This window comes from Seriola lalandi, unplaced genomic scaffold (assembly GCF_002814215.2).
Source record: "Seriola lalandi dorsalis isolate HSWRI2012SDOR001 ecotype SW California unplaced genomic scaffold, Sedor1 jcf7180002054694, whole genome shotgun sequence".
Lineage (NCBI taxonomy): Eukaryota > Metazoa > Chordata > Actinopteri > Carangiformes > Carangidae > Seriola > Seriola lalandi.
The window spans coordinates 23,161-48,273 of NW_019525247.1; the positions used below are offsets into that span (position 1 = coordinate 23,161).

General features: G+C 42.2%; 1 protein-coding gene across 1 annotated transcript in view; it reads left to right on the plus strand.

The window, feature by feature from the left end:
* ache (acetylcholinesterase (Yt blood group)) overlaps nt 1–23,709 on the plus strand; it is a 25,236-nt gene extending 1,527 nt beyond the window's left edge. The window contains exons 2-9 of the mRNA XM_023423911.2: nt 14,738–15,263; nt 15,948–16,171; nt 16,258–16,518; nt 16,627–16,849; nt 17,024–17,263; nt 18,224–18,416; nt 18,551–18,729; nt 19,570–23,709. Of these exons, the coding sequence (XP_023279679.1) occupies nt 14,831–15,263; nt 15,948–16,171; nt 16,258–16,518; nt 16,627–16,849; nt 17,024–17,263; nt 18,224–18,416; nt 18,551–18,729; nt 19,570–19,691 (1,875 nt within the window). The 5' untranslated portion in view covers nt 14,738–14,830 and the 3' untranslated portion in view covers nt 19,692–23,709. The remainder of the gene's footprint in view (nt 1–14,737; nt 15,264–15,947; nt 16,172–16,257; nt 16,519–16,626; nt 16,850–17,023; nt 17,264–18,223; nt 18,417–18,550; nt 18,730–19,569) is intronic.
* The last annotated feature ends 1,404 nt before the right edge of the window (nt 23,710–25,113 follow it).

The following is a 25,113-nucleotide window of genomic DNA, read 5'->3' on the forward strand; positions in this document are numbered from 1 at the left end:
CCATCCCCTGCGGCTGCAGCTCTCTGTAGCCTGAATTTAATACCTCTGTAAGTAATAACAGTAAATGCACTTTGGCAGCAGGCAGTGCACATTCTTCATCCTCAGAGGAAGAGCTGCCAGAGTGTAATCACTGCTGCAGGTTCACTGAAGATGTGAATCTTTAACAACAGCTCACTAATGTATAGTTTAATTCATTCTAGAAATTTCAGTGGTAAAACTGAAATGTTTTAGATTTTATTAAATGTGTGTGAGTGAGTGACTGTCCTGGGTTCTCACACACACACACACACACACACACACAGTGAATTAATAGATATTGTGGTTTGTGTCTTGTCTGAGCTCAATGATCATCACAGTAACAGGGGAGGTCATGATACCAAGACCACATGTCTTGATATCATGGTACACACACATACACACACACACACACACCTCCATATAGTCATTGTACAGTGGTAGTTTAAACTGACTAACATGGTTACAGAAAGTCAGTGTTATATTTTAACAGACTGAGCAGTGATGACTGTAGCTGCTAATGTTGTGGGCACCCAGCTCACGATATGAGCTGTGTTAGCTGTGCTATGTTAGCCTAAACAAGCTAATGTTAGCCTAAACAAGCTAACGTTAGTCACACACACAACAAGTCTTTAAGTGTTTTTTTCCACAAGTCATGTAGACCTGTATTTGCACCTGCTGCCGTCACTCCACTTGTTGTTGTTATTGTTTACTGCATCTAGCTTTCTTCTTCTTCTTTTTCTTCTTCTTCTCTTTGTGTTTGACATCAGACTAGAACCCTATATTGTTATTGTTGTTATTATACTACCCTCATCAGTAGAAGAATCGCATCTCCAGTAGCTACTTGAGCTCTCTCTGGTACCTTCAGCACTGTAGAAAATTAAGTACCGTCACACAGTGGGGTGCAGTGACTTTTACAGAGCTGAAGAAGCAGCTACAGTCCAGTGACAATCCAGACTCCTGTATATTCCTGCCTCAAACCCTTCACCCTGATAAACAGAGAGGAAAAGATGTCACATGTTGACCAAAGTGATTAGTAAGACCAGAGCCGGTCCTGACCTGCTTGGGCCTCAGGGACCCTCCTACCTGACCTGTGAGCCATGTTAAACAAGTAGTTTCCACATACATGTGTATAACAATGCTGCAGTTTCATAACTGATCTCAGAACTCTCAACGGGACATGGCCACGCCCACGAAAATGACAGAAACTATAGATACAACGGTTGGAAGTCGTTAGCTTCAGGGACACTACCCTGCTGCCACCACAAGAGGGCAGTAAATTACATGATGGATGCAGACAGGCATCAGATCCTTTATGGGATGAAACACTGTTCTGAGTTCAGATACAAGGAGAGATATCGTTTTTAACTGAGGTCTGTTTTTACTGATGGTCGCCACCGCTGTCACGTTTTCAGAATTTTGGTATCAACTTGGTCCCAAAGTATCGGTTCTTGTGACCTCCCTGAGGTGGATGTTCTGTGCTTTATTTTGTACTTTATTCATTTTTTTTACCCACATGCATAATGATGACAACCTTGTAAGTGGTTCAATCTTTGTAGCAAGTCTTGACCTAGATCCTGAATGAGGCGGAGTTGAAGTTATATTCAGTCTAATCAAATGGTTTTGTTGTAGTGCTGCAGGTCTCTGGTCCATGTGTTAATATATCTAATTCCTTGGTGGGTCAAAATGGACTCTGTGTTGGCTTTGATTATGCTTTCATCATCATCATCATCGTTATCATCACAGAGGTAGTGTTTTTGAGTGTGAACATGTATTGCTGGTCTTATTATTGGTGGATCGTCAGGCTCCTGCTGTGGTCCACAGGTCTGGTTTAGAGCAGGTCTAGAACTGTGGACCTGTGAAGACCTGAACAGTTTGTGCTGGTCATTATGGTCTGAATGATGCTTTGAAAATCAGGCTCTAACAGGCTACACAGATAATAAAATCATCAGTCTCCACTCTGGTCTTTTCATGTGATTAGTTGACAATAAGAAAATGAAGAATATCACCAGACTTATTCAGACGTGTCCCATTGAAGTGAATGACTAACCCTGACTGTCTCTCACAACCCTGGGGAGGGGAGCCTTTTACCCTTTCATCTCCATAATACATGTGTTTATTCATTGATCATTTATCTGATAAGACACATTCATTTCTGCTGCCCAAGATGCTACATTTAGGATAAAGAATAAACACGTTTAATGGCTGTAAAACCAATCATGATAAATAAGTGTGATCACATTACTGAGGAGAAGTATTATCATTATATATACATCCTACAGACATATCATTATAGAATTAAGCTGATTTCATGTGAAAACTATTAGCATGTTATAGTTTCCACAGTACACTGTAACACTGCAGAGGCAGTATGTGATGTGCAGCTTGACTTGCGACCTACACAGCCGTGGGCAGGGTGAGTGAAAAGGTTCCATGTGGGGGTGTTCAGGAAAAAAAGGCTCTGTTTATACTGTTCAGTGATCGTCCTGACAAAATTGAAATATTAAAAACAGAAAGAAAAAGTACTGTCTCCATGATGGGAGTGAACACTGGCTTATCTGGAGCAAATGCCCCAGGGACACACAAACACTGTGGTGCCAACTTCATCAGCCCAGGAAGTCGTTCCATGTTTACTGCTAGGGTGTGGCTTATACAGTTCATCACAGCATGTTTAATCAGAGTAGGTACCAGCACAGCTACAGCTACAGCTACAGCAGTACTCGCTGCTCGAAGCATGAGCCTCAGACAGCTCAGATAGCTGACAGCAACCAGACAACCCGACTTGATACTGTGGTGTTCATCAACATGAGCCACAGAGAGCTCAGAGAGCCTCGCTCCAACCTATTTCCTCCCTGGAGGAGAGATGCGTTCATGTTATAATGAAATAAACAACAAGAGGCAGCTGAGCTACAGCAATCTACAGCACTGACAGTTACACCACACAACCTTCCCTCGATTAATCAATCAATCATGACTTGGATCTGGAGCTTCATTCAGACTCTGCATGTTACTTTACAACATAAAGTATGAGAGACAAATATCCTGAGTTAATTAATATTCTGAAATATATAGATATTTAAAATGAGATAAGAGTTTAATAAATGTTCAGGTCTCTGTCTGTGAAGTGATTAAACCACAGGGGCTTCTTCTTTACATCCAAATGAAGTCAGATTTATAGTATCCTATATTTCTCTTATTGTCAACAAATCACATGTTCAGACCTAAATCAAAAGTCATTGTATCCTAACAATGAATATATCCTCCTACCATGAAGATTAGTTTATTTGACTCAGTCACACACCCGTGCACACACCATCCTGCTGCCCCAAATACTCACCAGAGCACCAAATGTGGATCACTCCCCCACTGAAGATCAGTCCCAATAACTGTCTCAGTTATTGGTCATTATGGTCTGAATGATGCTTTGAAAATACTTCAGTCATTAATGTCATATTGAGTATGTATTCATTTTTGTGTCCCGCACCATAGGAAATAAAAATAAGAAATTTGAGCCAAATGTAAAAAAAATTAATGAACACCAATATTAAAATATTTTATCACAAGAAAAGTAGGAAACACTGCGTGTGTCAGTATTTCCAGTCTGACAGTGTTATGGCTGTGGATACGTTTCTTTTTTAAAATCATTTCTAGCTTGAGTTTTATTGACTAGTGCTAATTATATCACCATTTTCCAGTATTATATGATAACTAGAACCATAAAATTATGCTTTTGGTCATTATGAAAGCATGTGGAAACTATATATTTTATACTTAATAAAGAATAAAGTACAGTTGACATGAAGGAGGAAATTAGCCATAGAGACTAAATCTGTTTTGTACCAGGCTGTAAACATGTTTTTTCCTGCTGTAAAGTTGGACATTTTAACATGGGAGTCTATGGCGAGTGACTCACTCCAGCGGTCATTAGAGGAACTGCAGTTTTTGCCACTTAAGTGTTGGTTTCATCTTTCAGCCCTGGGGGTTCAGGCTTGGTAAATACAAACTCGACACTTCCTGTAGTTGTTTCAAATTAAGAGGGATTTTTTGCTATGCTGTAGTAAGCATATTGTCTCATTTCTGGTTGCTGGTGTTTGTGTTGTTTACATGTTATTCAGATCTGCTAGTCTCTTTATCTTAGCAGTTAGCTCTCGCCCTCCCTCTCTCCTGCTCTCTCTGATCGGTGTGTCTGATGTTTAGTTCTTCCTCTGCCTCCTTAAGGGATAATGGTACATGTAATAAATGTCGTTTATTTGCTGTAATGGAGTTGAGGCTCAGTGAACTGGAAGCACGTATCCACACCATGGAAACCCAATCGTTAGCTGCTGTCGTTAGCCAGGCAGCCTCCAGCGGCCGGTAGCTCCCCCCAGCAGTGATTGACACCAGGCTACCTCACCAATAGACCATATACATTATCTAATATAAAAATATGTGTAAAAATATCTCTAAAACATGAGATATTTTTTCACAAACTGTAGCCTGTGCACACCCACACATGGTCCAGCCACATATTAGGTTTTTACTTATTGTCTTGTTCAAAGTCTTCTATGTCACTGTGCTTCAGCTTTCTCATGTTTGAATGAGCCGTCAAGATGCACTCCTTCCTCATGGAAAGCAAATAACAAGTTATCTCAGTCATGCATTATTCACACTTTGGCATATCCATCACTTATTTTTCTATCTCAACATGTAGATTAACAGAGTCAGAAAAACTTAATTGATTCCTGCAGGAATTTCTTAGTTACGATTGAACAACAAACAGTAGGAAAGAGTAAAAGCTACTATAAGAAAGTAATGATAATAAATACATAATTTATGTTGCCAAGTTATAAGAGGGGGATGTAAACAACTACCAAGATGATGTGTGAGAACTCCCTGTCCGTATGAACGTAGCCCCACGACAGTTCAGTGTCTGGGCTGCAGTAATGTGACCAGGATCGAACCATCCGTTGTTAATTAAAGCAACAAGCCCGCCTCCTCTTTTCTTTCCACTCTTAGATGTAATCCATTCCACCTTGAAAGCTGTAGATGGTAACAATGAGATCTTCCTGCAGCCATGTCTCTGTGAAACACACAATACTACACTCATGGAAGTCTGATTCCTCACTATGGCCACTATGGTCTGTCTTATTGTCCCGTGATCTCACTCTACTCAGGATGATAGAGGGGAGATAGACTAGTCTCCATCAGTCTCTGTAGTCTGGAACCAGCTCTCTTCCCTCGCCGCCTCTGAGTCCGGCTCCTGACCGAAAAATAACTAAATCATGATTTAGTGACTAAAATGTCTCAGTGATTATTTTATGGAAATGTTATTAGGGTTTCAGTGTTCCTGGTGTGTCCTCCTGTGATTACATTGTAGGCCGAATGTTTGACCTCTCTACATTCATGTACTGCAGTACTCGGAAAAACGTTGAGGACAGAGTAAATATTGAATGTTCATTTGTGCAATAGGGACTGAGGTTTCAGACACATGATGTCATGTCAGACACCATTTAAAGCTTTGTTTTGTTGTGTTTGTTCTCATATTCAAGTCTGTCCCACTCTAAGCCCTGCTCACTATTCCTCATTTGGCTTAGTGTGTGTGTGTGTGTGTGTGTGTGTGTGTGTGTGTGTGTGTGTGTGTGTGTGTGTGTGTGTGTGTTTATGTCCTCTAATCGTGGTGTTGTGTGAAACATTAGATGGCCGAACTGCAAAATGGAAAATTCCAGTGATTCCCCTGCTGCCAGTCTGTCTGTCACAGGGCAGAGATGCTTCACTGGTCCTGGGGACTGTATGTGATAGACTGTGTGCAGGTTGTTGCACATTACTAGGTAACAGGAGGCTGTTTGTGTTTGTCATTGACAGTGAGACTCTTGAATTGTAAAATATTTCATGTCAAACAACTGTGAGAAATACCCATCACAAGTTTCCAGAGCCAAGGAGGTTTCATTAGATGTGTGTAGCGCAAAACTCAAAGATGTTAAAGGTCTCATATAGTCTAAAGGTAGATGCCCATGTGTTGTATGATTATAAAATATATATATATATATATATATATATATATATATATATGAATATAGAACCTAGACCTCTAGGTTTCAGATTCATACTGTGAAAGTATCAAAGCCTCAGTCCACAGAGAAATGCACACAGCCTATATTCACAAACTGAGCCTTAAAACCAGCTGTCGGGAATTTTGTAACTTTGTGATGTCACAACAAAGCAGTAACCACCTTCAGCCATTTCCCAAGCCCCGCCCACCTGGACCCACCATTCAACCTTGCAGGATTTGGTTTCTGAGTGTTTACCTGAAATATCACTCAGAAAACTGTCAGCCAATCAGAAGAGAGGCTTCCTCTGTCATTGATTGGTGTAACGTTTTCTCTGTTGGCATTTATATATTATATTTTCGCCTTTTATATTAACTATCAGCTGTTATAAGGCTGTAGGTTGGAGTAATCATCAGTTCACTGCATCGTGACCACCAGTGTAGTCATGCAGTCTGTGCTCTGTCTCTGTTCTCCAGAGTACAGTCAGTAACGGTTTGATCACCAGAGTCTTTTAAATGTCCTGTTTTGTTCTCGGAGTTCTGACTTGGAGCTTTAATCCTCTCCTTGTGATTTATCATTTCTATATATATATATTATCTGACCACATGCGCTTCCTCTGTGGATGAAGGGATATCTGATCAAAGACTGCTGCTTTAGTTTAACAGCTGTATATTTCATATACTTTATTTATAAACATATAGCTGTATATTCCATACTCTAACTCTGGCTCCTCTGTCTAGTGTTTTATCCTAGGAGACACATGACTTGCCCCCGCCCCCAGTGAAACCAATCCTCCTGTGAACTTCATACACAAATTCCTCAGTCTAATTTGAGAAGTGACACACTTTCTCCCACCCAGTCACATCTCCTCCACTCAGTGTCTTACTCTACCCTCCTCTTCCCACCTTCTCCCTGTCTGTTCTGTGTTAATCTAATCCTCTTTCCCTCCTCTTTTCGCAGGGATCGTGTTCACCACTTATCACTAGCAGAGCGGGTACACTGATGCATTTAGAGGAAAATAAATAGTACTGCATGTTAAGAATTCATCTTTTCCAGACATTAGAGAATCAATATTGATCTCATGTCTGTCTGAAATCACCTCCACATCTATTCACTATATAGAGCTCAATATTTACTGACCCAGTGTGTGTGTAACTGAACCCACTACACTGCTCTCACAGTGAAAGCTACACTACCTACACTAACAATCCCACAAGGCAGTGTAGCGCTTTTTATAGATGTAAAACTTACAGATGTGTGACTCTGCTGGCAGTGATGATGAAATCCCAAATCTCAGTTTACTGCTCAGTCGAAGAAACTGAAGAAGCGCATCGCAGTCTGTGTGTTCAGTACTGAGCTGCAGCTGAGATGTGTTCATAGGAGTGTGGCGGAAACACTGTCTCATTTTGTTCACAATCAAACATACAAACGCAACAAACTGTTTTTCAATCAGGAGAGACTCATTTGCTTAACGAATTAACTTTTATTGCCATGTGTAAAACAAGAGAGGAAAAGTGAGAGATGTGAGAGTCTTTGGCGATTAGACCCCATCGTGATGTCATCATATGTGATGGGGGGTGAGGCTGTGCGAAGTATAGGAAACCCCCCGGGGTCTAGACACTGGTGGTGGTCCTAGAGATAGGAAGAGGAGAAGCTGGAGGTCTGCATGTGATGAGAGTGATGATGAGCTTGGCCTGACTGGATATGAAGACTGGAGGTGAAAGAGGGTCGCAGCAACCGCACTATAACAACAGCTGAAAACAGGAGAGAGGAGAACGGATTTTAAAGTATGACAGGGACTTGATTGGCTGGGTGAGATCGTGGCAAGATTGGTTGCTGAGCACCTGAAGTCAGCTGATAGCAAGGAGTGGGGTGAGAGAGGGAGGATAGAGATAGTCTTCCTGACTGAACTTAAGCTAAGCTTCGTTTTAGAGGCAGTTATGATCACCAGTCGAGTGCAGTCAGTGTGTGCAGCTTCCTAAAGTCTTGTTGTCGCAGCGAGCTGAGTTCTGTACACAGACAAAAATAGAACCTGTACTGTACGCATCTGGAAACCAGCACTGTGCACTGATCTCAGTATAGCCCCAGTATGTACAGTTACTCCCCCTAAAACCACAAACTGGTGTGTCTACATTATGTGTGTATTCAGAAATTTCACAGAGTCCAGTGGGTTGATCAGAGCTGTTTCCTATGAAAACAGCTGCTGGACACTACGATGGTGAGAGCTTAGTGTGTGCACTGTACAGAGCTGCTGATGATTCCCTGTGGGTTCATCACTTCAATGTTCACATTACGCACAGTCATCAGATTTATAGCTATTTTAAAAATCTGGATGTGTAGAATTCATACATTTTGTTAACATTAGAATTTACTGTAGAACTGTTGCATTATGACCAATGTGTTTGTTAGCTGTGTAGTGGCTGTTTGTCTTTCAACAGTCCAACATAAAAATCAAAAGGCCACAGATGCACCATGGGAGTGCGGTTTACGCAGCAAAAGAATACATTGTCCAAACAAGGCCATTGCATTTTCTTTTTGATTTATTCATCCAAACAAGCAGCAAACCAAGGAACAAAGGGATCATGTTTCCTGATGCCTCTCCTTCTCTGGTAAAAAACTATAGGTCCACCCAGGTGCATGCTGGTCCTAAACCAGTCTGCGTACCTAAATAACCTCATGTGTCCATAGCATTACCCAAAATAAACAAAATACCGTTGTTGGAGCAGAGTGTTAAGTTGCTAGCTTACTTTCGGATGATAGTAACACGGTTTGCTAATCAATAGATAGCTAAAGTTAACATCAGTTAATGTTACTCCCACCTTAAATTCATCAGTGAAATTTAGAAATATTAACGTCATGCCTATTCAACCTGCTGGCTGTGTTATACATTCTTATTGACATCTGGTTAGCCAACGTTTTCCATGCTTGTAATAGTCACACAGAGTTACAAAAATGAAATGAAATTGTTCATTTATGCTGTGTGTCATCTTCATTTTCTCCTAGCCAGTAACATCTACGCTGATGTCTACATGTGTAATCTTCAAATGTAAATGAAGATGGCACACGGCATAAATGAACACTTTTATTTTTGCCGAACAAAAATTACACTTTGACACAGTCAGATGTTCATCCAGACTTCATTCTCCAGCTGCAGGAGCTGCTCACTGTGACATCTGTCAACATCTGCTTCCTCCCACCGAACACCTCCCAAGTATAAATGACCAACCCACACTGCAGGCCTCCTCCTCCTCCTCCCTCTGACAGCACATGTGGTTCTGATTGATTTTCATCATCAGAACAGTCGGACCATAAACTGTAGAGATCAGTTCAGACAGACTGTGATGTCATTCAGTTTTTCGAAAGGGAATTTATATCTGCACACTGTCAGCTGTTGTTTGACACAGAATGAAAAGGGGCCCCAGGGGACAGAGCAGTTGGAGGCCCGGGTCTCTGAGGAGATCAGGTAGTTGAGTCAGTAGTTTTTTAAATCTCATCTTAAAACACATTTTTATTAGTCTGTCCTGATTTAACTTTATGTTTTTTTTATTTTACATGAATTATCTCTTCATTTCTCATTTTATTTATAGATAGAAAATGTAAGATTATATAAAATCAAATTATGTTTTATTGATTTCACTTTACTTTGATTTTATTTTTTTTTAGCTTTAATTTCTAGAAAGTAAAATGTCTAAAGTTCTGTAAAAGAAATTTTAAACAATATATTATTCCATGTAAAGGTACGCTGGAGTAATGGCGTATCCCCACTAGGGGTATATTGTTTATGTAGTGATGCCCCTAGTGGGGATCAATAAAGTTTCATCTCAGTCGTGGCCAATCACATCAGCTTTCACTCCTCTTCCAGTGGAGCTGATCTGGCACTAGGTTGTTTCTGTCAGGAAACTAACAGCAGCAGAAACCTGCCACGAGGACAAAGTCAGGACCTGGAGCTGCTGCAGCTTCAGAAAACAGAAGTTGCAGTTCAACACAAACCAGAACAAATGAGAAAGAAATTAGAGTTAAATGAACACAAGGACAGAGACATGGTTAAACATGTTCTTCTGCTGTTTCCCCTGCACTGACATGTACACTATATTATCACTACATGTGTTAAACTAAGCTGATGAAGAAGGCCATCTGAGTCTACATTCCCAGACCTTTTACGTGAATGTGAGGAAGGCTCCAGCCTCCTCATCATCGCTCCATACACATCTGTAGGGTGTGGGAAGATTTGGGAACATCATGATTTTATCTGATTCTGATTCTCCACTAGGATCCAGGGTGAAACTGGTCCTGGTGAGGGACTGTCTGACCAAACAGGAAAGAGCAGAGTTCCTCAGTGTTGTTGTTGAAGTTATATCTCTAGCAGGGGAGACGGGACCAGTTCTATCCTCAGCTCTGTAAAGGTGTTGAAATCAAACAGACTCCTCACAGTTGTTGCTTTGTTTGTCTCTGCTCTATTTACTAATTGAAAGCAAATACAACAAAGGCTCCAATATTCACAAATAGTTTTTTATTACTAGTTCTGTTAAAGTGCTTCATATGTCAGACATAAGAATCTGTATTTCCCTGTACGCCACTAGAACCATGTTGATTGCAGGAGGGTATAGTATAGTGGTATAGGGTATAGAATATTAAACTGTATATTAGCTGCTCCACTGCAAACATTTTCATTTCCAAGGACTTTGTGACAATTAAACGAACATATAGAACATATACAACATTTACATCATATACAACATACACAATATATACAACATATATGTACATGATTTAAATTTTGTATAACATATAGCCTACAACATATACAACATATAGCTTACAACATGTACAACATATGGCCTACAACATATACAACATTTACATCATGTACAACATATACAATGTATATAACATATACATCATATAGCCTACACCATATACAACATGTAGAACATATGTCATACAGAACATACACATCATATACAATATATACAACATAAACATCATACACAACATATGCCTTACACATAGTAACGTTCAGCCACAACATGTTCAGTCTCAACATGTGTGTGATTGTGTGTTTTTTATAAACATGCAACAATGTGTGGACACAGTTGTCTCCCACCTGTCAGGTCAGAGGTCGCTGTTTATGTTTTGTAATGTATGGTTGTCATAGTGACAGGATTAGTTTGGAGGTACTGTAAGGGATAGGGGGCAGCTGTGTGTGTGTGTGTGTGTGTGTGTGGATACTATTTCTGAACAGGTCCCTCTCAGTTGTACATAGAGGATCTATTTTGGTGATGTCACCTTCCTCTGTCCCTCATGCACACAACACTCACTCAGACAAAGAGGCTGATGATGATGTTATATTAATGTTATCAATATCATCAATGGACTCCTCTTCTCCTGACAGTGTCAGTGACAGTGTCATTACACTCAGACTGTATGAGGATCACAGCTTCAACAAACTGCAGGTGGTTCTTTTCATAGATTATCAGCATTGACCCAATAGATTACATTTAAGGGGTTAAGGCCCAAAAAACTGCACCTACTCCAACCACCCACCTCCACCCACCAACCGCTGCAGATCACAACTGTTTCTTAAACTGAAGTCATGAGCAGTAAAATATATTGAAGCAGCTGCAGCAGGTCATCATGAGGAGGACTCATCTGTGATCAGTTATATAACATCTGTGTGGAGGAGCTTTTTCTGAATGTCGGAGAAAATAACTCAGATGATGTCATAGTGATGTCATCACAAAGGTACAACAGAAAATCTAGAGGTTAGGAGGGCCTGATGTAGGATCCAGTCATTTTATTATCTCGACCTCTGCTGTATTATGTTTAATTTAATTTGTATGTTTTAATCTCTACTTTGCTGGATGGAAACGCTTAGTTATGAGTTATGATGATTCAGAGGTTTTTATATGATTGTATATCAATATAATAATAAAACTACAGTTGTTAGTGGGCGATGTTTCCATGGAACATTCTGACCTAATAGAAGACAACAAGCTATTTTGTTTAACCGCTTATTGAACTTTGACCATATAAAACAATAAAATCACTGTAAATCACTGTGAGCAACCTCACCTGGAAACCAAAAAAAACAAATATAAAAATACTAATAAAAAAATAAACCTCATTCCAAACCCTCAGTCCCCGTGTGTGTGTGTGTGTGTGTGTGTGTGTGTCATGTGAAGCAGTATGGTATTTACCAGGGTTTTACTCTGATGCCTTTTTAAAGCCCTGCTGACCATCACCTGTCTCAGATAAAGAACTGGAGATCTGCTCACAGGGATTTCAGTGACTGCAGCAGGTTTCATTTACGTAAGTGAGGACGCCCACAGTGATTCTCAGTATGAGACTGTGATGGAGGTAAACATGCTGCTTTCTATCTGACAGTGTTAGTGACCCTCTCTGTCTCTGCTCTCTAGCACCACTAGTGGACAAACCTTCACAGGGTTCCTTTAAGTCCAAATTTACTTCCAAACTGAGCCTCAGCATCAGGTAATAATGCAGGTGAGCCTTAAGGCTCCTCCCACTTCAGTGTATAATGTGTTTTGTGGGTGAATTAATAATTGACCTCCTGATAACTGCAGGTAGGAGGCAGCACTAACTTGCGATACAGTACCATGACTGAGACCCAGAACCCTGAGGGACCTCCAGACTCCAGGGCCACTGTGTTAGTGGACTGATGAGAACTACAGTAGTTCACTTAGCATGAAGAAACACCTGTAGTAATGTATGATTCAGGTAAAACCAACTAGTCCTCCACCCTGAACAACCATTAACCCTCTGATACGACCCAGACTAGTGTCTCCTGAAATACCGCCCCTATGGCGGCAGGCGGACCGGACCTTGGTTGTCATGGTTACAATAATAAACACGCGGACTGTACCTACCTTAGTTGCCATGGTTACTATAAAATCGGTCATGTGTTGGTGATTTGGGTTGAAATAAGTACTTCCTTAACATTAGACAATCTTTCTTGTCATGGTTACAATAATAACAACGAACAGTCATGGACAATAGAAACAACACAAACTGCTACTTTCACGTGGGAATGGAACTCGGCTCTCCTGTGTCATACTCATCCATCCACCACAACTTCCTCCTGACGTGGACTTTGTCTCTCTTTTTACTACGTCACCGCACTTTTCCCTTTGCTCCTGTCATTATTGACTATTACAACTAGATGTCATCTCTGTAGTGTTGAATATTTAATCAGTCTTTTCTGGGATGGCCCACCTACACATCTTCATCACTGTTCTGTGATGATGCACCATCCTCATCACACTCTTCACTGTGTCTGTTTCAATCTACACATTAAAGACTGTTCCTCAATTTGACTGTAAATGTATGTCTGATTTTTTTTTTTTATGTGATCAGTGTCTTATCATTTTATCATATTTTATCACATTCTCTCTAATGTTTACAAGCAAATTATAATTAAAACCAACAAAATGAATTCATCATGTGATGATTTTAAACCTGATTTTTCACACATCACTGTTGTCTGAATGTGATCTGAAATGACTCAGAGCTTCTTACTATGTCTGTGTAGACAAAGTATTTATGAGACTCAAAGCAGCGACTGCAGGAGAGTTCTTTTTATTCCTGATTTGTTCTTTTTATGTGACATTAAACACCTGACTCTGACTTTAACACACACACTGTTGCCTTATTACATTAGTTTAAATATTAATCTTTGAGACAAAGGAAACTGTCATCATAAGTCAATGTAACACAGTGTTGCAGGGATGATGAGTGTTTGTAATCCAACGCTGAAGTTATCATCACTCCCTCCACAAAAAGCCAATGGGATTTTAACACTGTCTTTTGGATTATTAGAGAAAATGAACAACAGTTTCTGATCCTGAGGTTTAGTTCAGCAGGATCATCTTCACTAATGAACATCACTTTATGATGTTCGAAGCGTAAATACAATCAGCAGAAGTAAAAAGCTAATGTTAGGATATAAACCAACTACACCACAGTCACATGACTTCAACATCACCACCACTAAACTTCAACTAGTAGTTTGATTCAGCTTTGACCTCTTCTACAAAAGCCTTTCCTACACAGTTAGTAACAGTATAAACACATCGAGGCTATAAAGGTGGACTGGTGAGTTAATCATGCTGTAAAGGTGGACTGGTGAGTTAATCAGGCTGTAAAGGTGGACTGGTGAGTTAATCAGGCTGTAAAGGTGGACTGGTGAGTTAATCAGGCTGTAAAGGTAGACCTTGATGTTTAACATCCCCAAACCTCTGTAGTCTCATTTAGACACTTGTTAGCAACCGGCATCACTTGGCCTAACTACTTCTGGGACTTAACTTTGTTTTCAGATGTTTTTTTACCAGGGTTTTCTGCATTGTGGTAGTAGCCTTCCAGAGGACAGAAAGTTTGTTGCAGATGTTCATGACCTGCAAAGGATGAACCTTTAAGTATGCAGATGTGGTTTGAAGCTGAATGAAGGTTTGATTCCTGATGAGATGTGAAACCAGTCTCGCACACATCAAAATAATCATTGGGACTTCAGTTGTCTGTGTGTCAACAGACAAATCTTTGAATCTACTTTAATGACACTTCAGACTTCAACTTCCTGTGTCCTCTCCTCCCGCTCCTCATCTGATTTGCCCCTCCCCTTCCAGTCTGTTCCCCATCACTCTGTAATCACATCACTCTGTCTCTCTCTCTCTTTCTCTCTGTAGATCTGAGGGGAAGCAGACCAGACCTGCCCTCCCTGCCCGGAGAGGGAATCACAACTACTGCTCCAGCCACACACGCCTTCTTCGCCTCCCATCATGCAGACCACCACTCTTCTCCTCCTCTCCCCAATCTTCGTCCTGTCTCTCCTCATCCCCACCTGCTCCACCCAGAGTGAGGCAGACCTCATCGTCCAGACACGTACCGGTCGAGTCCGTGGTATCCTCCTGCCAGTGCCGGACCGAAGCTACGTTACTTCTTTCCTGGGCATCCCCTTTGCTGAGCCGCCAGTGGGGAAGCGGCGTTTCCGTCGTGCTGAGCCCAAACGTCCGTGGACAGGGGTGTACGAGGCCAACGTCTACCCCAACGCCTGCTACCAGTTTGTGGACACATCATTCCCTGGCTTCCAGGGCAGCGAGATGTGGAACCCCAACAGGGATATGAGCGAGGACTGCCTGTACCTCAACGTCTGGGTGCCCTCCTCACCCAGACCACACAACCTCACCGTCATGGTCTGGATCTACGGTGGAGGTACTGGGTCAGATTCTACTCAGACTCTGTCTTCCAGTCAGGGCGTCAGGCTGGAGGTGGATAGAAAAACAACACAGCCTTCTGTAAAATAGGTCGACAGTATCCAGTTGATCGTGGCACGAGCAAACACACAGAGGAGCGTCACCATTTATTCATAATTCAAATACTTAGTGAACAAGATTAATTTTATGATCTGTAATCACCTGTCTCACTCACCAGGTTTCTGTTTACATAATGTAGTTCTGCATAATCTGGATGTAGTGGTTTTGACTGTACAAAGTGGAGCTGCAGTACCTGTTCAAACCACATCAGGACCAGGCTGCTCTGTCTCACCTGTTACTTGTCATTGTAATTGAGCTAGTGGCCATGGTAACTGGCAGTGAGCTTGAGACGTGTTACTGAACAAAAGGTTTGATTATATGCAGATGATGTGTTGGTTTACACTGGAGCCAACAAATTCACTACTGCAAGGCAGATTTGACCAAATCTCATGTTTAAACAAAACTGTGAGAGAGTCTCTGAGTCTGTATGTATGTATACTGGAGTATGAATAACTCTACTTAAAAGAGCACCATTCAGTCATAATCACCATGGTGACAGTTAGCTGCTACACAGTAAATCTTCTGCATGTTGTTGCGTGTTGTGATGCTCTTGGTTACTGATGATGACATTAAACCCCTGCAGGGTTCTACAGTGGCTCTTCTTCTCTGGACGTGTACGACGGTCGTTACCTGGCTCACAGTGAGACGGTCATTGTAGTCTCCATGAACTACCGCATCGGGGCCTTCGGCTTCCTCGCTCTGCATGGTTCCTCTGAGGCCCCTGGCAACATGGGTCTGCTGGACCAGAGGATGGCACTGCAGTGGGTTCAAGACAACATCCATTTCTTTGGTGGAAACCCCAAACAGGTCAGTTATCACTGCTTTATTTACAGTATCTACACAGGAAATCTAGCGTGAGCTAATTCTGCCTGTCCTCTCTGCCTGTTCAACAGGTGACTATCTTTGGGGAAAGTGCTGGTGGTGCCTCTGTAGGATTCCACCTCTTGTCTCCAGACAGCCGGCCTACCTTCACCAGGGCCATCCTCCAGAGTGGGGTCCCCAACTGCCCCTGGGCCTCAGTCAGCCCCGCCGAGGCCCGCAGACGGGCCACGCTGCTGGGGAAGCTGGTTGGCTGTAATGGAGGAAATGACACCGAACTGGTGGACTGTCTGCGCAGCAAAACTCCACAGGAGCTCATTGACCAGGAGTGGCAGGTAACGCTGACTCAGCCAGGAGCCGGTGGAGCCACTTGTTTTTAGGCCTGGTTATATTCACTCACTCAGATCAGCTCAGTGCTACATCTGTCGTCCTCCTCTGAGCAGGTCCTGCCATGGTCGGCCCTGTTCCGGTTCTCATTTGTCCCCGTTGTGGACGGAGAGGTTCTGCCTGACACTCCCGAGGCCATGCTCAGTTCGGGCAACTTCAAAGACACTCAGATCCTCCTCGGGGTCAACCAGGACGAGGGCTCCTACTTCCTGCTGTACGGAGCGCCGGGCTTCAGCAAGGACAACGAGAGCCTGATCTCCAGAGAGGACTTCCTGGAAGGTGAAGATCCAACTCAGAGATAATATGACATCGTTACAGGAAACGATGCCACCACACAATCCTTTCTAAACTCCTCATATAATAAGATATCCCTCCCCCCTGTTAATGTGTCTGATCAGAGAGAACCATTCTTGCACCTGTGGAACAGTAAAACCTGTACTCTTCACCTGCCAGGTGTCAAGCTGAGCGTCCCACATGCGAACGACATCGGCCTGGAGGCGGTGGTCCTGCAGTACACCGACTGGTTGGACGAGAACAACAAGTTGAAGAACCGAGACGCCATGGACGATATCGTGGGTGACCACAACGTCATCTGCCCTCTGGCCCACTTCGCCCGCTCCTACGCCCAGCACAGCGCCCTGAAGGCCAACACGGGCGGAGCTGGGGTGGTGAACAGTGCAGGAAACTCACAAGGTGAAGTATCTGAGGGTGTGTGTATGTTTACCTCAGCACTCCCGGACTGTTATTGTGTGTATGTATATAATAACCATTGCCATCATCATCATCACCGTCACTGCCACCACCATCAACTCTATAAGGTAATAATAAATAAAAACAAAGTAATTAAATAGACATCAGGATGTTACTTTGACTAATTACTCATTATAAGATCAGCAGCTCTCTGACTTGTTCTTCGTTTCTGTAGACGTCTTTCTTCATACTGTTAAACACAGCTACACTGCAGAGTGATGTTAACACTAACCAATCCCATGTGACCTCTTGATCAATAACATATTGATATTAAGATTTGATGAGAGTCTTTGTATCACATTTGGTTTTGGTTTTTATCACATTGTCAACATCAGATTTAACACCCATGTTTCCAAACATATAAAACTACAGTGAAGTATAATGTGAAGATTGAAGGCTTCAGTCCAATGTTGTCTATGTTTCTACTTAATAGAGTAACTGAACTACACTAATGTTCAAATTAAAAAAGATGAACAGTTAAAACAGATGAACTTTTAGTTTAAAACTTGTTCTGAAGAAATAATCAGTAAATTTGAATTATTATTATTTCAAATAAAAAGAAAAAAATAAAACTCCTGCAGCAAACAGACATAAAAAGAGCCCTTGTAAAACGTTAAGCTCTGTTTCTCTTAAGCTCTCAAGAATAAACTGGTTAGAGTTTGGTGTTCAAAGGTCAAAGGTCAACTTCACTGGGACATCACTGTGCATGTTAGCTCAGGTAGGTATGGAAGTGTAATGCATTCACTTAAGAAAAAAATGTTCTGCTCTGTTTTCTGAATCAATGAAATAATCATCTCGTTAATTCAGAAAGAGGAGAAGAGGATTTTTTTCATCATCTGCAGAGGGTGGTGACTTCAGATCATTACTGCAGACAAAAATAATCATCATTCTCTGCTCCTCCAGGAGGGGTCTACCTGTACTTATTTGACCACCGAGCCTCCAACCTGGCCTGGCCAGAGTGGATGGGTGTGATCCACGGCTATGAGATTGAGTTTGTCTTCGGCCTCCCGCTGGAGAAGAGACTCAACTACACCGTAGAGGAGGAGAAGCTGAGCCGACGCATGATGAGATACTGGGCCAACTTTGCACAAACTGGGTGAGACGTCATACACTGGAGAAAAATATCTACTGTATGTCGATGTTAACTGTGTGATGCAGCAGAGAGGAAACTGTGGAGATAATGTTGAAGTTTTTATTCAGGTTGATCTGTTTTTACTTCCCCCTTGTCAGAAATCCCAATGTGAACCATGAGGGGCAGGCGGAGAGCAGGAGGCGATGGCCTCTGTTCACCGTCAGTGACCAGAAACTCGTGGGACTCAACACTGAACCTTTGAGGGTCTACAAAGGTCTGAGGAACCAGATGTGTGCTTTCTGGAACCGCTTCCTGCCACGCCTCCTCAACATCACCGGTAAACATCCCACTCCTACATGTGAGGTCATGTGACTGGAGGCAGCTCTCTGCTGGTCACGGTGCTCTCAGTTAAACCTGCTGCAGGTGTCTAAAGGTTCTTATCATCAGTCATAAAGAAACAGGCTGACATGACACACACAGTAGAGAGCGGTGAGAGCAGACGCATGTAAACATGGAGGAAGTGATTAGTTTGTATTAACAGTGAACATCACAACATATGATAAGATATAAAACAAATGAAAATAATAAATAAAACTTGATGAGAGTCGCAGGTAGAACAGGTGACATTAATCATCAGGTCATAATTACCACTGAGTGTTGTGGCTGGGCCAGGTCTCCTCTCCCCTTGTCCAAACCAAGCATCACCCTCCAGCCTGAAAACTGAAGCCAACGCTTCAGTGTTGAAACTGCACTTCCTCTAATGACCACTAGAGTCAAAGAACAGTTTTACTCACTCATGACAACTGTTTATATAACTCACCTGTTTACATTTTATGAAGGACTAAAGTTATGTAGAATTAAGGGCGTGGCCTCTTTGAGTGACAGATGGGTCACCATCTCAGTTCCACACACACCCCTCCTCTTTGCCCACTTTTGGATTAGCTGGGAGTTAGGGGCAGAGTCAGACACTGCCAAGATGGTGATGGTGGAGCAATTCACTCTAAGCTTCAGAAAATTTTGGGTGATGTCACAGAGGCTACGTCCATTTTTATTTACAGTTACAGTTAGTTGATTATTTGTTGAAATGTGGCTCTTTGCTTCTTCATCACTCTCGGACCAGCTGATGTTACATGAGACCCGTCCTCTAGTAACAGCTTTGTTCCCTGTGTGTTCTCAGACAACATCGACGAGGCGGAGCGTCAGTGGAAGATGGAGTTCCACCGCTGGTCCTCCTACATGATGCACTGGAAGAGCCAGTTTGACCACTACAGCAAGCAGGAGCGCTGCACCGACCTCTGAGCGCCTCGGCAGAGAGCTGAGACCGACAGGGAGGGAGGGGGGGGGGGTCCCTCCATAGCCCCTCACTCATGTCTGAGTTCACCTTCATTTTTTATTTTGAATGTTTGTGTGTCGGCTCACAGACTCAGGCTCTGTGCATCTTATTTATATTATTTATACTATTTATTTATGTTTGTTCTGAGTTTGTCTCAGTGGAAATCAGGGCTATGGAGGGAACTGGTCATCAGTGTGGAGGAGGGTTAGAAACGATGTGTCATTACCTCGGGTATTGGTGTGTGTGTGTGTGTGCGCGTGTATGTGTGTGTGCGTGTGTGTGTGCGTGTGTGTGCGTGTGTGTGTGTGTGTGTGTGTGTGTGTGTGTTTAACTCAGACAGGCCCATGACACTGCACCACTGCTGGTTCACTGTGTTCAGTTTCTCCTCTGATTCCTTCTTTATCAGGGTTTTATTTTCTGGACTCATCAACACTGTCTCTCATTTGTGTCCAGACCTTCAGTCTCATTCTTCTTCATGACCACTATCCTGACACCGTGACCTCTTTGTGTTGTGTATCTCTCAGGTGGTGAAGCCAACAGCTGGTCTCCATGGAAACATTAGACTCTCCTCAGTGTTGGGAGAACGTTCAGTCTGCTGTAGATGATGAGACATTCAGCCCAGTGACTGATGTCTGATCCATGTTACATTACAGACAGAAACAAGTCATGTTCATGTCCGTGGCCTCATCAGCTCAGTTTAGAGTCACCTGATCTCAGGTCAGAAACAGGAAGAGGGAAGAGAACTATTCACTGATGATCTTTGAAAGTGTCAGAATAATATATTTAATAATATCATCTAAAAGTTACTGAGTGAGTTTAAAACAGAAAGATCTGAGCATCATAGTGTCAGGTTTGACTCTTCACTTGGGTTACAATTCACAGGTGTTTAAATGATCAATGAATCATTTGATTATTGCGTCCATAAAACGAGTAAAACCTGACGACAGAAGATGGTTAGTTTGACTTCTCTGAAACTCAAATGTTTCTTCAGTGAAAACAGAAATGGTTATTCAATTATTAAAATCGTGAATTTTCATTCAGTCAACCAGTGGACTAATCGTTAGCTCTTAGCTCTGTTAACATTAGCCACCCATTATAAGTGTATGAGTGTTGAACAAGGGAGTGGTTCATTGTGTATTTGTCAGATGAAGATGATGTTCATTCATTTTTAAAGTCACATATTTTTAAAGCTGCTGAAGGTAAAAATATCTCAGTGTGGCGCCACCTGGTGGCAGCACTAAGAGCAACCATGGTAATGATGATGTAATACTACTTCCTGTGTCACATTATCTCGACGTAAATGATTCCAGGTTTGTGTTTTATTTTATTTTGACAGTTTCTTACATCATAGTGAGTGAGTCAGTTTATACAGGGAGAAACCAGGGTCATAAAGTCTGGATCAGGATCAGGATCAGGACTGACACCGAGGTCATGACCTCCTTCAATTAAGATTACACTAACGAACCCACGGTGATGTCAGACTCTGGAACTGTACATGTGACACAAACTAATGAAGAAGTCAGTGTGTCAACACCTGAACTTGTTATTATTCAGTGTGTATTAGTGTGTGTGTGTGTGTGTGTGTGTGTGTGTGTGTGTGTGTGTGTGTGTGTGTGTGTGTGAGAGAGAGATCCACTCAGTGTCCTGTACAGCTGTGATGCATTTCATTAACATTTGTGTGTGTGTGTGACTGCTCTCTCTCTGTCCCATCATTTTTCTTCTTCTCTTTTCCTTCCATCCTCCTTCTTCCTCTCTCTCACCCTCACCTCTGCTCCATCCTCCCGTCCTCCTCCTGTGTCCTCCACTTCCTCCTCCATCTGTTCCTCTCTCTCTCTCCCTCTCCTCTTCCTCCTCCTCCGTCCTCTTCCTCCTCCATCTGTTCCTCTCCCTCCATCACCGCCCTGTTGTCTGTCCTCTCTTCCTTCTCTCTGCTTCTCCTTCCTCCACCTCTTTAATCTTCCTCTCCTCTCCGCCTATCATCATCATCTTGTCTCTAACCAACCTCCACCCACCCTCCTGTCTCTCCTCTCTTCCTTTCATCCTTCCTCCATACCTCTTTTTTCCTCTCCTTCCCTCCCTGCTTTATCCCCCTCTCTCCTTCCACCTCATCTAACTTTTCTCCTCTTCATCATCCCCCCCACCCCTCCACTGCTGCGTCCTGCTTTCTCGTTAGTCTAATGGAGACAGAGTAATTCACTCAGCAGCAGGATAATGTGACAGAGCGCTGGCTCAGCCTCCGGGCTGCCAGCCCCCAGGACACGATGGATGGATGGAGGTGAAAAGGTAGAGAGATGAGGAGAGGAGAAACAGAAGAGGAGGAGGAGGGAGGCGGTGATGTGATGGAAAGATGAAAGGACAGTCAGAGAAATACATCATTACATAAGAGTCCGGAGAAAAACAGCTCTACTGTGGCTCTGATGCATGAAACTGTCCACGAGTCATGAGACTCTCAGGATGACTTTAATTATGAACCATTTATTAATCAATAATCAACTCAGATTCATTTCATCCCAGGAAAAGTAGATTTTACCAAAAATAAACCAGGAGCTAAATGTTCCATCCTCTACACCTGCAGACTGGACCTGTAGTTGTCAGACATTATTATTGTGATGGGTTTAGGAAACGTTCAGCCTGATCCTGATCCTGATGATCCTGATCCTGATGATCCTGATCACCACAGAGTCCTAACACATGATGTTTGCTGTCTAATGTAATACAGAATCAGTTCCCAACACTGTGACACAAGTTATTAACCTCTGAAAACAAGATCATTCACTTCACAGGTTCTCATTTTGTTCTCATCAGATCCACATGAGAACAAGGTAAAGAGCTTGTTATCAGCTGGTTCATCACATACACGAGTCATATTTTACTGAAGAAGCTATTATGTTGTATAAAAGATCAACATGTTGTCGTCTTTGGAACAAGATGTTTCACCTAACAGCTTCTCATCTTTGTTTTCATCAGAGCCATATGTTCTATGTTCAGATTATCAGGTCTTTATCTCCTGCTGTTTCACATATTCAATTCGTGGTAACTCGTCTTTATGTTTCACCTCATAATATTTCTCCTCTCATGATCTTATTTTTCACATTTCATCAAGTCAGTTATTTTCCTGTGAGAGGAAGACTCATATGTTGTCAGCACTAAATAATAATTAATATGAATAATTAATAATACTTAATAACACTGAAGGTCATCCTCAGATCTTTCATTTACATCATCTGTGTGTGTGTGCGTGCGTGTGTCCGAGCGCGCGTATGCGTGCCTGTGTGTGTGTGGGTACCTGTCTCTCAGACTCTGCTCTTCTGATTTGAACAGTGGGCGGGAGCGGCGTCGGCTCTGATCTCTGATTGGCTGACGCTGGTCCCGGTCTCTGTTGGCATGTGAAGCTCCTGTTTCTGGATCTGGTCTCGTAGTGTCGCTTTAAAAGAACTAAATATGAATAAAGGATTGTACCTGATGTCTAAAACTACCAGTGAAGAATGCATGTGACAGGCTGTGTGAGTGACAGCTCCTCCGGCTCCTCTCATCCAATGGGAGACCCTGCTTAAGCCCCGCCTCCCTCCCCAGCCCTCCTATCAGACCCTTGTGCATGCCCTGCAGTGGAACCTGTCCCAGTATAACCTGCCAAACGTGGACTGTTATTTCTGTAAGATTTGTACTTTTGAACCAGACTATTATCACAGTGAGTCATTTATCTTTAATGTTAGTACGCTGGATGTTAGCAATAACCTAAATAAAAGCAGTAAAGGAATATATTTGATATTTAATACGACATGATTAAACAATGATCATGGATAGAGGTTGTGTTTTAAAGCAATATTATTATTCCCAGTATAAACTAACTGAGTGCCATAACTTCTTCTGTTTGTTCCAGTCTCTGTACGTGTTGAAGGCTTCTGTAGCTCCAGTTTGTCTCTGTGTATCATGAATGCTGACTTGGTTAAGCTATAGCAACAGAAATAAAGAGCCTGCTGCTTCTGCCAGCCTCCAGCTTTCATTGACTCTCAACATGCACCGTCAGCTGATCCAGACCAGGGACCGCTTTCACCAAGATATGTCAGACTGGTCCGTGGTGTTGATCCAGTCTTCATTTGTGTCACAGATCAGTCTGATGTTACTCAGACTGTTTCACAAAAATAAAGACTAATTTTAACACAAAAACATTACACACTTTACCCCCAGGCAAACACAGGCCTAAGACCAATGTTACCATGGTAACAATCAATGACACCTGTGCTGTTATTAGAGATCAAACTCAGATTTTTCTTTTTATTGTTTCAGTCTTCAAGTAAAATTTCCTTGTAAATGTTGATTCATTCCAAAACACAAATATTTTCTTCTTGCAGTTGGATGCAGTTCCTTGGTCGGCCATCTTTTTCTATTTTGAAAAAATTCTCAATTTTCCCAGAATTCATTGAGCCGCAGTCCGGCTTTAGAGGGTCAAGAACTAAACTATTTTGTTCAACGAACAGTCAGACGTCTATCTGAAGTCTGACTGGCTAAGATCTGTCACAGCACCACCACCATGTGTATGTGTTCAATTCTAATCACTCACTCATTTCATCAAGGTAAAATAAATGTCAATGAACTGTTGAATAATAACAACAGTATGTGAAATGATGGCGTGACTAGAAAACTTTAATTGTGACCTTTGACACCCTGGTCTATAATCTGAGAGTTATTCTCTCATACAGACTGATGACGGTTACTGTGGTTCAGCGCATCAGCGGATCTCTGACCAGGAAAAAAAAACTGATAATTAATTAAATAATTAATTAATCAGAATGATAAATATGAGACCAAACAATAAAGAACCAGTTTTGCATGACAATCAGTCATGTTCATAACAGTGGGCTCCTGCTGCCACCTAGTGTCTCCTCTCTGCACTGAACAGCTGAAGATCATCAGACTGAGAATTAAAGTCTTTCAGCTCTGGTCACTCTCCTGTATATGAGTCTATACTGTGAGACCATACGTCCTCTGCTGTGGTCCCACAACTCACAGCACAGAAAACACTCTGTCTGGTACCAACACATCACACCAGCATCAGCCAAACATGTGGTTTTACACATTCTCCTGTTCAAACAGCTGCAAACTTTACAACAGGAAACATCAGATTCACAACAGCGATCAGATTTGGATGAAACACAAAAACCAGTAGAGACAGACTCATTCAGACTGTTCTCTTTTTATATTATAACAGTTACACCGTGAGCAGCAACTGGTGACAGAGGGAAGGAAAACCTGCCAATAACAGGTAGAAAGCACCAACAGAACCAGACTCAGATCAGTCAGGGGTCAGGTCCCCATATATGAACCCTTGAAACAGGTTTTCCCTCCTGTTCTGGTCTTGAAGAAGTCTTGTAAGTGATGGGGGACAAC